We start from the raw sequence: 16,872 nt of genomic DNA, 5'->3' as shown, positions 1-16,872 counted from the left end.
AAACAGATTATGTTACAAAGCAAGCTTTTGAGACTTCTAATAAGTCTCTTCCTGGGGCAATGTATAAGAAAGTTTCTGAAGAAACACAAATATATACACGCAAAAAAACAGCAAAGGCATGTCATAACAAATGGACATTTAAATAAATAAACTGAGCTCAGGGAATGAATCCTTAATTGTATAAGATTAGTGGTGTGAAAGTTTTATAGTCCCAATATCCAAGTAAGATCAGAGTCCTGGTGCCCTCACTGTCTCTGAAGCAGATTCCTCAGATTCTGTAGTGCGTCCTATAGATTTGACATGTCAATATATCTTAGAGGAATCCTTCTTTTTATTGGTTGGCAATGTGGTTTTTCAAAATGATGACACAATTCTGGACACTAGTGCGAAATGAAAAAATGTGGTGCTACATCTGATTTATTATGGCCATCTGTTATGGCCAACATTCCAATTTCCAATTTCTTTTGTACCCATAATTAAGAGTTTGTAGTTCTGTACCAATAGCGTTATTATGCCGCAGTTGATGACAATGGCTTTGTTATACTGACATAGAGGATATGTTGTTATATTTTAATAGTATCCCTCATTTCTTCTAGGTCATCCTGAATGATGTTCTCAAGTTCTTATTTGTGTACATTTTATTTCTTTTTGGATTTGGAGTGGGTACGTATCCTTTATTTAACCTCAAGACTTTCATCTAAGTTTGGCTGTGACTAGCAAAATATATAGCTCTTGTCTGGTTTATGCTTATATTACTCTTAGTTAGCAATGGCTGAGTGGTTTTCCAATGAATAAGTTACAAGAAGTCGCATAGTCCTCTCTCTACAGTCTTCCTTTCCACTTCATGAAGACAAAGGCCCAGACATAAATAGAGACCCATCAAAATAAACCTGGTTGCAATGGGCCCTGCTGAACCCATTCCTCGTGAACATTTAGCACTGGATAAATCCCAAATGATCTCTTCAAAGCAGCTTTAAATCAAATATGTCATCAGAAAATGACCTATTGTATAAATTATATCTTTATATTAAATAAATGTTAAAAGAAAAATATTTTTCATATCAATATTTTAAAAATAAATAAATCTTGCAATTTTCACACTAAATTCCTTTAAGTGGTATATAACTCTTGCCTGTTGGGTCAATAATAAGTGATGACACAAAGGGATAAGGGGAAGGGGGGCGCAACACTAGGGAAGCTGGGAGTGGAGACCACTAGGCAGATCTAACATCACCCTGTCTGCTCTAAGTGACCCTAAATAGTTTCTGCACCTATCGCCAAGCAGGATACCTAATCCCTTCCAGACCCTAGCGGTAAGCCATGCTTAGGGAAAGAAGGGGTAAATGCTGGTCGAACCCCACTAACACTAAATACTGTTAGGATAAAGAAAACAAGGGAGACACTTAGCTTGAGTAGACTCAGAGAGAAACACCGACCACCTCCAAACTCCAAAGACTACTACAGCTCCAAGCGTCAACAGAGAAGTGCAAATAAAAAATATCACCCGCAACTCCTAACAGTAAGTTGGGCGTTACAAACACCCAGAACCAGGTGTAAGAATTAAAGCCGGGGGAGGTGGCAAAGCAAACCGCTGAGACCTTCTCCTGACAGATGCAGTGCAACGGTCTGAAGTCTCTGACACACCTGTGACAAGTGACTAGTTTAATCTGAAATTAAAATTTACAGGGAATCTGTCAGCACAGAATGACTGTTCAAACTAAGTCCCGCAGCTAGATATAGAGATAGAATGGAAACCAAGCCGGTGGGAAGGTGTGAATAATTGGCCCTGCCATGAAGCATCGAGCGGTGGGACTTAGTTTGAACAGTCATCCTGTGCTGACAGAGTCCCTTTAAGGAAATATTTAACTAAAAACTTAAGAGTGATACATAAGACAATAATCTTTTTTTTCTTTTTGGAACAGCGCTGGCTTCTCTCATTGAAAACTGCACTGATGATAACAATGAATGTAACGCCTACAAGAGCTTCAGCACGGCCATTGTGGAGCTATTTAAGCTGACGATTGGGCTCGGAGACCTGGAGATGCAGCATGACTCTAAATTCCCCGTCTTGTCCCTTCTCCTTCTCATCACTTATGTTATACTTACATTTGTGCTTCTTCTAAATATGCTAATTGCTTTGATGGGAGAAACTGTGGAAAAGATTTCCAAAGAAAGTGAGCACATATGGAGAATACAGGTGAGTGCAATGTTCTGCTGGATAGCTTTCTTCTACCTTTTCACTAGTTAGGACTATTTCGATGTTCACAAATCTGATCCACATGGGATGCACACCCTGAGACTTCGGCCGTAAAGTTTCACTCATCAAAAAACTATGGGAAGTTTTTAAAGAGAATCCGTGACTGGGTTTTTGCTGCTTTTTCTGAGAGCAGCATAATGTAGAGATAATTTCGGCGGTGATGTGTCACGTACTGGGCCACTTGCAATATTTTTGACAAACCAGTGATTTATCATCTGCAACTTTGCAATGATGAGCTCTGGCCGTCTCTGCCTCAGTCCACTGATTGGCAGCATTCTGCCTATTCACAGTGTAGGGAGAAAGCTCTTAAATGATGGCATGGGCAGTGTTAGACAGCGATCAGCTGTGAGAAGACTAGCAGAGCTGCAGAAGATAAAATCATGATTCTATCACAGCTACAGCCCAGCACATGACACAGCACTGGAATCAGGATCTCTAGAATTACAATTGCCTTTACATTAGTTCTCGCTTGGTTTCTGATTTTTATTAGTAGTATAATATGTACAAAATAAGATTGTGGGGAAAGATAAAGTTGCTGATAACATGCAACTTTTTCCTTAACTGCCATACAAATGATAGAAGAATAAATATGAAAATGTGAAAAACTATCAGCCCAAGGCCCATACCATCTCCATTCCTAAGCTCTCATGACAACACTTCCTGTCATTGCTTCTACCATAGGGATGACCTTGCTTTATAGTAGAGATGTGTGAACCCTACTCAATATCATACAACTCACTACAGTGAGTACACTACATCAGTGTACAGATTGGTGAGGAACATAGATATGAGGGTGCCCCGTAAAGATTAGGAAGGGGCTCATTTCTGATGGTGATTAACACTACCACAACCCTAGCCACTTGGAACAGGAGAACTTTGTGCTTTTTTACCACTCTCTCCTTTCCTTAATCTTGGGTTTGTCGGACCTCCATAGAAGGGATCCTTACACAATACCCACCACCCACAGGAAATGCAATCAATCTGGTCTGGCCTTTTCTCCAGCAATGGTCTGCTTTCATTATAGTAATACCCTTGGGTCATATAACTGGAAATATAGCAATAGTTTCCCCTTTGATTCTGTATTCGCAGAGAGCTCGGACAATTCTGGAGTTTGAGAAGAGTTTACCAACGTGGTTAAAGGTTAAATTTCAGCTCGGAGAATCATGCACCGTGTCCAAAAATGACAACAGAGCATGTCTAAGGTGAGTGTTCATGAATGATATAACTTATTTGGACAGGATGTTTGCGCCTCTCCGGGGAGCTTGCTATGTATTTGACCAGCTAAAATCTATTATTATTATTATTATTATATGGTAAATGCACTTATTGCAAAAGAAACTATTATAGAATAAAAGCTGAAAAAGACGAAATTGAGGCATGAAGTGATTCTGGTGTTAGATATAACTGTATGTGACGTACGCTCCACCCACTAATTATAGATTATTAATACCTTGTTACTTCCTGAACAGGATAAATGAGGTGAAATGGACAGAATGGCATAATCATGTCACCTGCATAAATGAAGAACCCGGGTCTGAAATGTATTCTGGTATGTACATGAGATTTTTATAAAGAGAAATGTGTTTGGGTCAAGCAAAATATGAAGAGGCTGGAGGGGGGTAGCTACATCAGGTGCCAAGGTAGCAGTCGCTCTTTTGGAGACCATTTGCTCAGAGAGTCAATAGGCACCTCTGTCACATAAGAACACACCTGTATTATACATTTCACATGGTAGATTGGAAACTTTCAAGTTTCGCTTCTGAATGAAGTTATCCCATTGGCTGCATCAGCTGTAGTCAAAGGGTTAACTTCATATCGAAGCGAAACTTGAACCTTTGGTTCCCCACACTTATGGATCAGGCCGGTCTTCCCTATAACATAACCGATCTGTAAAGAAGAGAACTAATACAGCACAATAAAAACAGTTGATGAACCCAATTACAACCATAACTTTCTGTAGAGTCTGGTATTCTGTAAAGGGTATATCTGGGACTTTCTGAAAAGCAAAAAATGTGCCTAAGCACTAACAGGCAGGTAGTTGCTACCTGCCTGTTGTGTATGGCGCCGTTCTTCCCCGACACAGACTGGTCATGGACCACTCTTGCCAGCGATTTAGCTGCTTCTCCAGACATCACGTCAGCAGAGTTGAAGTTTTGCCCTGTTAACAGGGTGGGACTTTTGACGTCACTTTGATTGACAGCTGAATTCCCGCTGCCTAACTGGGGTAGACAGCTGTCAATCAGAATGACGTTGGAAGTCCCACCCTGTCAACAGAGCAGGGAAGAAAAGAAGGCTCCAATCTGATGTCAACAGAGGCAGCTAAATCGCCGGCAGGAGCGGTCTGTCACCGCTCTGTGTTGGGGAAGAACGGTGCAGGGCACAACAGCCAGGTAGGTATCAACTAACTGTCTGTTAGTTCTTAGGCACATGTTGTGCTTTCAGAAAGTCTCAGATATACCCTTTATTGCTATGATTTCCAGAGCAGCCAGTTTAGAGGGAATAGAGAAAAGTGCTCAGGGAGTTATATAGCCAGCCACATAGAGTACCGTAACTGCCGTGATTCGAGCTATTTCAGATCACAAACATTTAACCTCCAGTCTTAGAGGTCAAATTCTACTTGGCACATGAATAGAAGCCAAATCCTAATAGTGTATACATTGCACACTGTTAGCATTCAGCAAGCTGCACTGCTAGCCGAAAGTTTGTCCAATGGTGAAAAACCCCGTTATGATTTTAAACTTTTCTAAGTAATAAAACAAAAAGAAACAAACTATATACATTTGGTAGCACCATAACCACACTGACAAGTACTTCACTGGGGTAATATTTTTACTCTATATTAGGTATACTACATAGTATTATAAAAAACATACATAAGAAACAATTCAAGTATCATGATGTATTTTTCTTCTTCAAGGGACAAGCTATGCCAACTTGATAACAGATGATGAAGCGGATACATATGAGAGAGACCGACCTGTTACAATCGACGTCAGAGATTCCGCGGAGGAATCCCTGGAAACCACAGTTTAAAATGTGGAAATAACACAGAAGACTGTGTCCATCTCTGACTTCCTAAAACTCTTCTGAAGCACAGAACTCTGAAGCTTCATAGTATTATGAAGAAAAACACAAACTACCTCTGCCCTGTAAAGTGCCTGACAACTTAAAAAATGTGAAAAGCTTTTAGCAAAAAAAAAATGTAATTTCCCAAAAATGTTGTTAAAAGGGAAAATTACACAATTACTGTTGTAACATTATTTTTCTATTACACTACATTTCTTTTAAAGTTTGTTTGCACTAAATGTAATTGCTTACTCATAAGGAGTCCTCGGTATACAGTGTGCACGCTCCATAACACATTGGTCCATGAATCAAGTTTTCCATTTATGCAGGTTGTCACTATTCGTAGACAAATAGGTAAAATAATATATATATTAACGAAAAAACTATTTAATGATTTTGGATAATATTTACATGGTAATAGGATTGAACAAATTTAAGTAGAATCCATGAACTAGCTGCTTTCAGATGTTCCCAGAAAACAGCGAATGCTTTATATAAAATGATTTAAAATATATATATATTTTTTTTTTACACAATGGATTTTTTTTTCTGCCAATGTTCTAAATCGATACCCTTATCGATAGGGTATGCTCCTACACAATCTGACACTGTCCCATCAGACAGTCAAAGCAAAAAATGTTTTTAATTTTTTACTATAAATTTTTCATTTGTTAGGAGTATGATGGAAACTATAATGTAAATCTTGATTAATAGATACATTGTTTTACCAAAAATGGATATAACAGTACCATAAAAGTATTAACATTTCTGTGTGAAGCGTAAAAGTTGGTGCCTTCTTAGGATGAGGGTTCAAATGTTTGCAACCCTTGTGCTAGTTAAACCTAAACTACATAGGCGATTATCGAGATTCTGGTTTGGCTTTATCCTAAGTCATGTGACAAGGCTCGTTAAAGGGTCGACATTGACTGTTAGGATTGCTACTTCCAATAGGTGGCACTAGAGTTCTAGTCCTCCTCCTCTCTGAAGAGACAATTTGCATAGGCTGAATTAAGAATTCCGTGAAACACTGTCTTAGTATGGACCGTAACAACCGGACAGTCCGCAGGTCTCCTGATCCACACTCAACCGCTTCAAGGCGTACACAAAACTGTTGAGGTCAGGTAAGGAAAGCTGCTATCTGTCTGGACCTCACAGTCTACATTCAAACAGTGTTTTTGTGAACATCTGAATATTTTTCACCATAAATCCCGTAAAGGGTCTGACTAATCAGGCAAAATATCAGATGATCCTCCTGTAGGCCCAGGCTCTAATAATGGACCCGAAAGTTCACAGAAGACAATCCCACTTGTCACTATGGCCTAATTTCTTGAGGTTCATTAATTAAAAACCCATCAGATGCGATTGATGATATGGTCTGTGTGTACAATTTCAAATATTACAATATAACTAAAAGTAGATGTGCACATATTCTATATAGATGGAGGATGATTCCTTGATTTCCTCAATTGAACCCCAGCCCAATACTAATTTTATATGAAGAGGACATACCGCACTATGTAGTTTAGCAGAAGAGCTACCATCTACAGGCCAAATGCCAACAAAGAGTAAAAAACCTCCAATGTGTAATGCATCTGATAAACACATATATATTTCATTCTGTTTTGCACTTTTACTATATGAAACTTGAAGGTAATGAGTTATTTGCCGAATTTTAACAAAAGTTTTTTATATATATATATATATATAATGCATAATAATTTTTTGTCAGAACTATTACTCATACTAAATGCGAAATACTCGGAACAAGAATTTTGTAATCTCAGGGATGTACAAAATGTATTCCTACAAAACAGTGAACTGACGTGAAACTTAAGTTAGCTTTATCTGATTTTTACTTTGTGTTTATATATTTTTTATATGGATTTATATTATTTATAACACAATATTTGTAAAAGTTTGTATTTTAAGTGTACATGTTTTTGGTATATTTATTATAATCTTATGCTTGTTTAACTGTGATTTAATTTTACATTTTATATCATAATTGAATCCTACCTCTAATGTCTGAATTATGGCTTTTGGGAGATTAAATATTAACTGCAAGTCAATAACTGTATTTATTTCTCAATCAAATATATTTATTTAAAAAAATAGATTATTGTAAGGCAATGTGAAAAATTACAATAATAAAAAAAAACAATAAAGATATATTTTATACGAAACCAATATTTGAGCTTGTCTTTATTGCTTTGTATGGGATGATATGGCAAGAAAGATGCCATCAAAAACATCTGCAATGTATTAGGCATTCAGGCAAATATTGAAGGGGAGAAACGCTCTCTAAGGGCGCAGTCCGATCACTCTGAGCGAGATCGGAACACAGTGCTCAGACTGGCAGGCGGCTCTCCGAGCGTGACCGCTGCATAGAAATACATGAAGCTGTGACGCTCGGGGCGGGAGAGCTACCGGCCAGTCCACGCACTGTTGTTTGATCTTGGTCCAAGTTATATGGCCATCTGACTGCACCCTAAAGACAACTTCAGGCAGCTTTGTGTGTAAAACAGACAATTTTGCATATGCTTGGCAGACATCAATGGGCTTTTCATTTTTTTTGCCCCAGGCAACACATACTCACAGAATTTCAGTGATCTACACACACACATCCATGTACAAAAAAAAAGTAACCTTGTTTCCAATCCATGAGATTCATCCGTTTTTTGTAGATCAGATTCAGACACTCATGTCTATGACAATCTCTGAGAAACTGATGAAGATGGGGAGAAATAAAAAAAAATCCACGGACAGTCTCCTTTCTCCAATGTAAAAAAATATGGATGGAAGTAAAATGAATGGCGCATGGGAAAGAAATTATCCGTTATTGGTGGATGTAAAATGGAAACGGATGTGACAACGTTGTCCATGGCAGCACTGCACATGGAGGTCCTACTGCTCCATAGTATGGAGGTAATGAGACTCCATATGGCTCCATACAGGATCTAAGCACATGGCCGGTGTCTGCAAGAAACCTTACTGAAAGTGCCCTTTAATAAGATACATGACATCCTCTTACTTTATATTACAAAAGTGAGAGATCATGGATCATGTAAGGAGGGAACGTTATGGGCACCACCAATGGTCCACAGTTACTAGATGTAGTCAGGGTTGTCTTGGTGGCTACAGAGTAACTTGTGGTTTTCTGATATTCTGCAAAAGACAACCACAACCCAAAGACTATAGAAATAGAAGTTTATGGCCAAGAACACTGCAATTGTACAAGTCCATTACAAATTCTACTATCTCTAGTGTTAAATAGGTTGTGGTCCGAAACTTCACATTCATGGTTCTGTAAAAAGAAAGCCCTTACAGTTATGTTCAATTGCAAAGACAAAACATCATGTTGTTATATAGAGTTACATTGGATAGATTGTGCACTGAGTGTCACTTTCTCAGTTTTGGCAAAAGCCTGATTTTTCTCATAGTACGCCGCTTCATTGACAAACGTTGGATAAACTGTAGTTTCTCCTTCATAACAGGTAACTTTTCCATCCAGTGAAATAAACATTGGGTCTCCAGGATTCAGAGGTTTCCAGTCCTGATCCTGTAATATAAAAGTAAAGTAAAACATTGAAAGATGATTACCTACTATAGTAAGTAATGGAGTACTGCTAACGTACGACATCGCTTACTGGTGAGCAAACTCTTCACTGATCTTTAATCAGACCTGATCCTTCGTCACAAATGTTACCGGCAGAGCAATGCTCCTGGCTTCCCCACTGTATAGGGAGCAGCACACCCCCATATATACACTTACCAACAGTCACCACAACATTCCCACCCCAGAAATGCTACAAATCAAGGAATGCCCCTAAACTCCTCTTTTTTGGGTGTGCAATTAACACGTCCTGATCCTTTCACGGTCCTGTTTCCGGGACAGTACCTTCAGACCTGCAAGGTATAAACTGAAGGGACCTAACCAGAAGGAACATGGTTGCCAACTGTCCAAATATTCCAGGACAGTCAGTAAAAATGGGACACTTTTTTGCACAGTGCGTAAAAAAATGTAAGCTATCTACGAATTGTTTTTAAGCTGAAGAAATTTATACAGATTATTATTAGTGATGAGCGAACATGCTCGGATAAGGCCTAACAAACAGGCAATCTTTGCGTGTGTTATGGCTGTTGAACAGCCGCGAGACATGCAGCCGCGGGGACTGGAACATATTTTTTGAGGGCACCGAAGACACTCGGTTAGCCCCCGAGCATAGCGGATAACTCATTAGCAGAGCACGTTCTCTCATCACTAATCATTATGACTGTAATTATCATTATACAGTTAACAGTGAATGCAGATGATGTCTTTATATCAGAATAATGGGTCACTAATAATAACAATTTATTACGGTTTTCCAATGTGTCCGTAAAGTTTTTTACCGGCCTCTGAGTTTTTAATAAACTGTTCAGAAAAAATAAAAAGTCAAGCTGGCAACCCTGAGCAGGAGTCCCATATATGTCATCACATTATACAATAGGAACACCATTAAGTTATTATCATATTGAAAGTCCATAAGTGAAAGAGGTACTAGGGAACTGTCCATTTCCACGCCTAGCCAGAACCCAGAAGGCATATACTCTACTTATATACTTTATCAGGTCAAGGTTATGGGCATCCTTACCATAGTGGCAGCCCATGTAGCTCAGGCTCATAGATAGGCGTTGGCCAAGTTCAGATATTGCTCTTGTCCCCAATGTCATTTTCTTTTAGCTCCTATTATTGGGTCAGAGTCACTCATCACGGTACAGAATATTACACTTTATTAGGTCACAGACCTCCATGGTGTATGGTGAACGCTCCACAAAGGGAAACTCTAGCTTTAATACCCAGCAAGCACTACATGAACATTTTAAAGACGTATACAATGAATAAAAGGAAAAATAAAGTGAATGACATGGCATACCTGGAGGCTTGGATGAATAATTGCACTAAGGTCACCAATATTGTTTCTGGGGTAATCAATCTTTTCCAGTACACTGTATACTTCAATGCTACATGACGGAAATGCTGTACCTACAATGTGTTTATAAAGAAGAAAATCATAATGCTAAAAAAGCCAAAAATTGGATTAAAACTACTTTTATAGCACCAGTAAAATATCATTACTATCAAAATGACATAATTGCCATTTTAGCCTACATCACCTAATCGCACATTCACCCTAACAAAGGAAGAGTGGCTTGTTGGTACTGAAAACTAATTTTCAGTCCTAATTTACTGCTGTGGGAGGGCGCCAGGTTTTCCATGGCCCGGGTTTTTGATTCATTATGCCGTCCCAGCCATGAGCAGCCTCTATGTACCTGGGGAAAGCCAAGTGGTTCGTTGTTGATACCAAGTCCCCTGGCTGCAACCCAACACCATGGGTACGGGCCCCATTAGTCCTCCTATAACTAACCTTTATCTGTGACATCTGCTCTGATGTACATCAGCTCACAACCTCAAAATGCAGGGACACCAATTGTGAGAATAGCTCCAGTAGTAGATAATTTGGTTTTCATAGATAGAATCATAGAATGTTAGAGTTGGAAGGGACCTCCAGGGTCATCAGGTCCAACCACCTGCTCAATGCAGGATTCACTAAACCATCTCAGACAGATGCCTGTCCAGCCTCTGTTTGAAGACTTCCATTGATGGAGAACTCACCACCTCTCACGGCAGCCTGTTCCACTCATTGATCACCCTCACTGTCAAAAAAGTGTTTTCTAATATCTAATCTGTATCTTCTCCCTTTTAGTTTCAGCTTCCTATGAAGTCATTGTTTGTATTTAGCATGTAATAATTGACATAGTGTCTTTACCTTCATTAAAGTGATGCATGAAGTCAAGCGCATACTTCACTACCTTCCTCATTTTATGCAGAATATCTGCTCGAATAACGCCTTGAGGTTGAGGTCCTACTTCTATGCCTGTTAAAAAAAAAAAAGATCTAAATAAATATTATCCCAGAGTTTACCACGAGACCTACTTACAGTATGCGCTTATATATTCTAAATAATTATTTACAATCACTATTTTTTGCAGACATTTTTACTATTATTTATATATTGTTTTGGCATTTTCACGATCACTGTGATATATTTGAAATAAAAACTAATCACCTGGAAGCAAGACACTATGGACATGTTCTGCTCAAACAGTCAGCATGGTTAAGATTCCCTTTTTAGCAAGTCTACAGCAAAAAAATATTTATTTGTAGAGGTGTCCAAGAAAAATAATGCTTCCCTGTACACAGCACTACATAAATGAACACAGACCTTGTATTTAATGATAACCATTCATGTTACCACTTGTCCCGGAGTTGTTGGGGAAGTTATCTATTGCGTAAAGTCCTCAGGCTGGTTAAAGAGTTTCAGAGACAGAGGCCTTTTTATTTAGTGCTAATTTTTATGTTCTTTCCTAGGGGGCAGGACTCATATGGTAATAATGTAGAGCAGCCCCAGAGATTCCTGTGAGCAATGCCCCCTTAGTAAAGACTATAAAATGAGCAGTAGATAAAAAAGGCCCATATCTCTGGAACCGTATGGTGGAATAAAAAGAAAAAATATATATATACAAATATAATATCTACAGTAAGTCTCAATGGAAAGATATAGAGATCCTTTGCGTAATTGTGAAATATTGATAATATTTATTATTACAGATAAATTACTCAATCACACAAATGCCAGAGAAATCTGTATACGAACAGCCATACTCATAACTAGTCAATGACAGTTTCACATTAAAGGGAACCTGTCACCTGAATTTGGCGGGACCGGTTTTCGGTCATATGGGCGGGGTTTTCGGGTGTTTGATTCACCCTTTCCTTACCCGCTGGCTGCATGCTGGCCGCAATATTGGATTGAAGTTCATTCTCTGTCCTCCGTAGTACACGCCTGAGCAAGGCAATCTTGCCTTGCGCATGCACAGTATGCTTTGCACAACTGCGGGCAAAGCCGAAAAGCATTAGTGCGAATGCGCCGACGCACTATGTCCCGAAAGTATTTTGCGGTGTTCCGGGAGGCGTGTGCTACGGAGGACAGAGAATGAACTTCAATCCAATATTGCGGCCAGCATGCAGCCAGCGGGTAAGGAAAGGGTGAATCAAACACCCGAAAACCCCGCCCATATGACCGAAAACCGGTCCCGCCAAATTCAGGTGACAGGTTCCCTTTAAGACTAGTGATGAGCGAGTACACTCGTTGCTCGGGTTTTCCTGAGCACGCTTGGATGTGACTACTTGTGACTACTCAGAGATTTAGTTTTTGTTGACGCAGCTGCATGACAGCTGCATGACAGGCTGAGCACATGTGGGGGTTGCCTTGTTGCTAGGGAATCCCCACATGTAATCAAGCTGTCTAGCAGCTGTAAATCATTCAGCTGAGGCAACGAAAACTAAATCTCCTACTCAGACCACCCGAGCAACGAGTACACTCGCTCATCACTAATTAAGACATGGACCCCTTTGAGATTTCATTAGTGTTTTATTAAATATTTTGGGGCATGTGGCTTTTTGTTTCCCTGCATATTGCCTTGGATGCAGCTGCATGAGTTAACCCAGTATCCATCAGTGAGCTCCTTATGATAAGGAGTTTGTAACTCTTAGGCCGGCGTCACACTCAGCGTAAGACAATACGGTCCGTTTTTTACGGCCGTAATACGGAGAAATGTTCCCAAAATAGTGATCCGTAGGCAGGGAGTGTCAGCGTATTTTGCGCATGGCATCCTCCGTATGTAATCCGTACTGCGATATTTTCTTGCAGGCTGGCAAAACCGACATCTAATGGATTTATGTGCTCAAATATATACACACAGTATATATATATATATATATATATATATATATATATATATATATATATATATATATATATATATATATATATATATATATATAATATCTCATTGAGACACATATATATATATTCTGTATTTATATTTACTTCAGCGCGATGTATGTGAAAAGCCGGTAATTCAATTGCCGGCTTTTCATTTCTCCTTCCCAAACCCGACAGGATATGAGACATGGTTTACATACAGTAAACCATCTCATATCCCCTTTTTTTTGCATATTCCACACTACTAAATGTTTGTAGTGTGTATGTGCAAAATTTGGGCGCTGTAGCTGCTAAAATAAAGGGTTAAATCGCGGAAAAAATTGGCGTGGGCTCCCGCGCAATTTTCTCCGCCAGAGCGGTAAAGCCAGTAACTGAGGGCAGATATTAATAGCCAGGAGAGGGTCCATGGTTATTGGCCCCCCCCTGGCTAAAAACATCTGCCCCCAGCCACCCCAGAAAAGGCACATCTGGAAGATGCGCCTATTCTGGCACTTGGCCACTCTTCCCACTCCCGTGTAGCGGTGGGATATGGGGTAATGAAGGGTTAATGCCACCTTGCTATTGTAAGGTGACATTAAGCCAGATTAATAATGGAGAGGCGTCAATTATGACACCTATCCATTATTAATCCAATTGTCTGAAAGGGTTAAAAAACACACACACACACACACACACACACACACTATTAAAAATTATTTTAATGAAATAAACACACAGGTTGTTTTAATATTTTATTGCTCTCACAATCCAGCTGCAGACCCTCGCTTGGCAAAATAAACCCACAATATACATTCCCTCTGATGAACCATCACATCCCATGAGGTAATCCATCTGAAGGGGTTAAAATATTTTACAAGCAGGAGCCCTGCTAATGCAGCTGTGCTCGTGCTTGTAAGCCCCAGCGAATGAAGGAAATGTAGGTCAATGACCTATAGTTACCTTCAGTCGCGGTGATGCGCCCCCTGGTGGATGTCCTCATGAACTGCAGCCTGGGAACTTTTTCCCATGCTCGAGCTCATATGTGGGCAACCTGCAGGGGGCGCCTCACCACGACTGAAGGTAACTATAGGTCATTGACCTACATTTCCTTCATTCGCCGGGGCTTACAAGCACGAGCACAGCTGCATTAGCAGGGCTCCTGCTTGTAAAATATTTTAACCCCTTCAGATGGATTACCTCGTGGGACGTGATGGTTCATCAGAGGGTATGTATATTGTGGGTTTATTATTTTGCCAAGCGAGGGTCTGCAGCTGGATTGAGAGAGCAATAAAATATTAAAACAACCTGTGTGTTTATTTCTTTAAAATAATTTTTAATAATGTGTGTGTGTGTGTTTTTTAACCCTTTCAGACAATTGGATTAATAATGGATAGGTGTCATAATTGATGCCTCTCCATTATTAATCTAGCTTAATGTCACCTTACAATAGCAAGGTGGCATTAACCCTTCATTACCCCATATCCCACCGCTACACGGGAGTGGGAAGAGAGTGGCCAAGTGCCAGAATAGGCGCATCTTCCAGATGTGCCTTTTCTGGGGTGGCTGGGGGCAGATGTTTTTAGCCACGGGGGGGGCCAATAACCATGGACCCTCTCCTGGCTATTAATATCTGCTGTCAGTCACTGGCTTTACCGCTCTGGCGGAGAAAATTGCGCGGGAGCCCACGCCAATTTTTTCCGCGATTTAACCCTTTATTTTAGCAGCTACAGCGCCCAAATTTTGCACATACACACTACTAACATTAGTAGTGTGGAATATGCAAAAAAAAAAAAGGGGATATGAGATGGTTTACTGTATGTAAACCATGTCTCATATCCTGTCGGGTTTGGGAAGGAGAAATGAAAAGCCGGCAATTGAATTACCGGCTTTTCACTAACACCGCTGCGTATTTCTCGCAAGTCACACTGCTGGTCCGTGTGGAATCCGTATTTTTCTCGCCCCTATAGACTTTCATTGGCGTTTTTTTGCGCAATATGCTGACAAACGCAGCATGCTGCGATTTTGTACGGCCGTAGAAAGCCGTATAATACTGAACCGTAATATACGGCTGATAGGAGCAGCCCCATTGAGAATAATTGTGCCGTTTGTTTGGCGAGTTTTACGGACGTATTTTCTGCGCTCTTACGTCTGTAAAACTCGCTAGTGTGACGCCGGCCTTAGGCTACTTTCACACTAGCGTCGTGCGCTGCACGTCACTATGCGACGTGGCGGCGCACCGACGCTAGCTGTGGAAGCGCCGCACAACGGAGGCAGCGGATGCTGTTTTTCAACGCATCCGCTGCCCCATTGTGACGTGCGGGGAGGCGGGGGCGGAGTTCCGGCCGCGCATGCGCGGTCGGAAAAGACGGGAACGACGCACCAAAAAACGTTACAAGCAACGTTTTTTGGTGGCGACGGTCCGACGCAACACGACGCAACCGTCGCACGACGGTTGCGACGTGTGGCAATGCGTCGCACTGCGTCGTTAATAAAAGTCTATGGAGAAAAAAACGCATCCTGCAAGCACTTTTGCAGGATGCGTTTTTTCTCCAAAATGACGCATAGCGACGTGCAGTGCACGATGCTAGTGTGAAAGTAGCCTTATCTGTGGTTTAGAATTCATCCATATGTCCCTGGATCTTGGACCACAATGCACGGACTGGTTGCGGGTCTTCCGACCCGAGCGTGGCAGCCTCATAGAAATACATGAACCTGTCATGATCTGATAGAGAGACCCGCGGCCAGTCCGTGTATTACTGGTCCATGCATGGACGTCTGAATGAGCCTTAATGAGCTCTTTTCAAGCAATCATAGATTTGATAAGAAGTTCAGCAGTACTTTGATGTGGCCATGAGTCAGCACTGATGAATTCTATAAAAACATACCGTAAATAACATTTTTACAAACATCCCATCAGATTGAGCTCACTGAGATTCTTAGTTAACTCATTCTGTAGGCGATGCAAAGAATCCATCAGTCAGCTCATTTTGTAAAGCCTTTATATGGTTTTTGCAGAGCTCCTCTGTGCTGATTAGTGACCACAATAAAGCTATGCTGAACCTTCACATGACCACAGATCTGCTGACAGAACCTCAGTAAAAGACAAACTCCCTATCGGAATTAGCTGATTCCACAGCCAATAATAGACAGTGCAACACAGAGGTGATACAAGGTAAACCGTGCATAATTGGTAATGCAAAAAGACATTTTAGTCCACAATATATGCATTTTAAGTTAAAAAAAAAAAATTCCCCCCCCCCCCCCCGAATCATGTACTTGAGGAGAGTCCAGGATCACTCACCTATAGAGTGCTTTGCTATAGAGCGAGTTGTTGTATATTTGACTCCAGGGTGTTCAATTAATAACACAGGACAGTGTTCAGGAGCCATGGACTTCTGTAGTATAGAAGAAAAAAAAAAAAAGGCAAATAAAATTACGGTATATTACACAGATGTAGCTAATATGGCAAACTGACTAAAACAAAAATCTCCCGTGAATGAACCCCGTCCTGCCCTCTCTATGCCAATGAAACTCCCAGTCATTTAAAAATCACGGCTCTGTACCCATTAGTGGAGATGTATGGGACAGAACGGAGATGGCGGAAAACAAGGGCCCAATTCATTATTGCATTTGTGCTCATTTTTTGTCACGTTTTTATATTGTCTTATAGGAAATATTGAGGTCCAAGATGTCCACCCTGCATGGATATGTATTAGCTTTGACATAGTCATGATAGAAAAT

The 16,872-nt window shown here is 40.4% G+C and overlaps 2 protein-coding genes across 4 annotated transcripts in view; one reads left to right on the top strand and one right to left on the bottom strand.

Annotated features, from left to right (window-relative positions):
- TRPV3 (transient receptor potential cation channel subfamily V member 3) overlaps nt 1–5,560 on the top strand; it is a 44,660-nt gene extending 39,100 nt beyond the window's left edge. Inside the window, exons 14-18 of the mRNA XM_077294218.1 lie at nt 597–663; nt 1,923–2,197; nt 3,347–3,459; nt 3,727–3,806; nt 5,175–5,560. Of these exons, the coding sequence (XP_077150333.1) occupies nt 597–663; nt 1,923–2,197; nt 3,347–3,459; nt 3,727–3,806; nt 5,175–5,290 (651 nt within the window). The 3' untranslated portion in view covers nt 5,291–5,560. The remainder of the gene's footprint in view (nt 1–596; nt 664–1,922; nt 2,198–3,346; nt 3,460–3,726; nt 3,807–5,174) is intronic.
- A 1,460-nt stretch (nt 5,561–7,020) lies between these two features.
- Nucleotides 7,021–16,872, bottom strand: part of ASPA (aspartoacylase) — a 47,426-nt gene continuing 37,574 nt past the window's right edge. For all 3 annotated transcript variants that reach the window (XM_077294221.1, XM_077294220.1, XM_077294219.1), the window contains 4 exons: nt 16,433–16,526; nt 11,134–11,241; nt 10,240–10,349; nt 7,021–8,882 (listed from right to left, as the gene is read on the bottom strand). In XM_077294221.1, the coding sequence (XP_077150336.1) occupies nt 8,685–8,882; nt 10,240–10,349; nt 11,134–11,241; nt 16,433–16,526 (510 nt within the window). In that variant the 3' untranslated portion in view covers nt 7,021–8,684. The remainder of the gene's footprint in view (nt 8,883–10,239; nt 10,350–11,133; nt 11,242–16,432; nt 16,527–16,872) is intronic.

The sequence above is a fragment of the Ranitomeya variabilis genome, chromosome 3, assembly GCF_051348905.1.
Source record: "Ranitomeya variabilis isolate aRanVar5 chromosome 3, aRanVar5.hap1, whole genome shotgun sequence".
Classification (NCBI taxonomy): domain Eukaryota; kingdom Metazoa; phylum Chordata; class Amphibia; order Anura; family Dendrobatidae; genus Ranitomeya; species Ranitomeya variabilis.
Note: the sequence above shows the minus strand (reverse complement) of the source record. Positions and strands in the feature narration are given on the sequence as shown.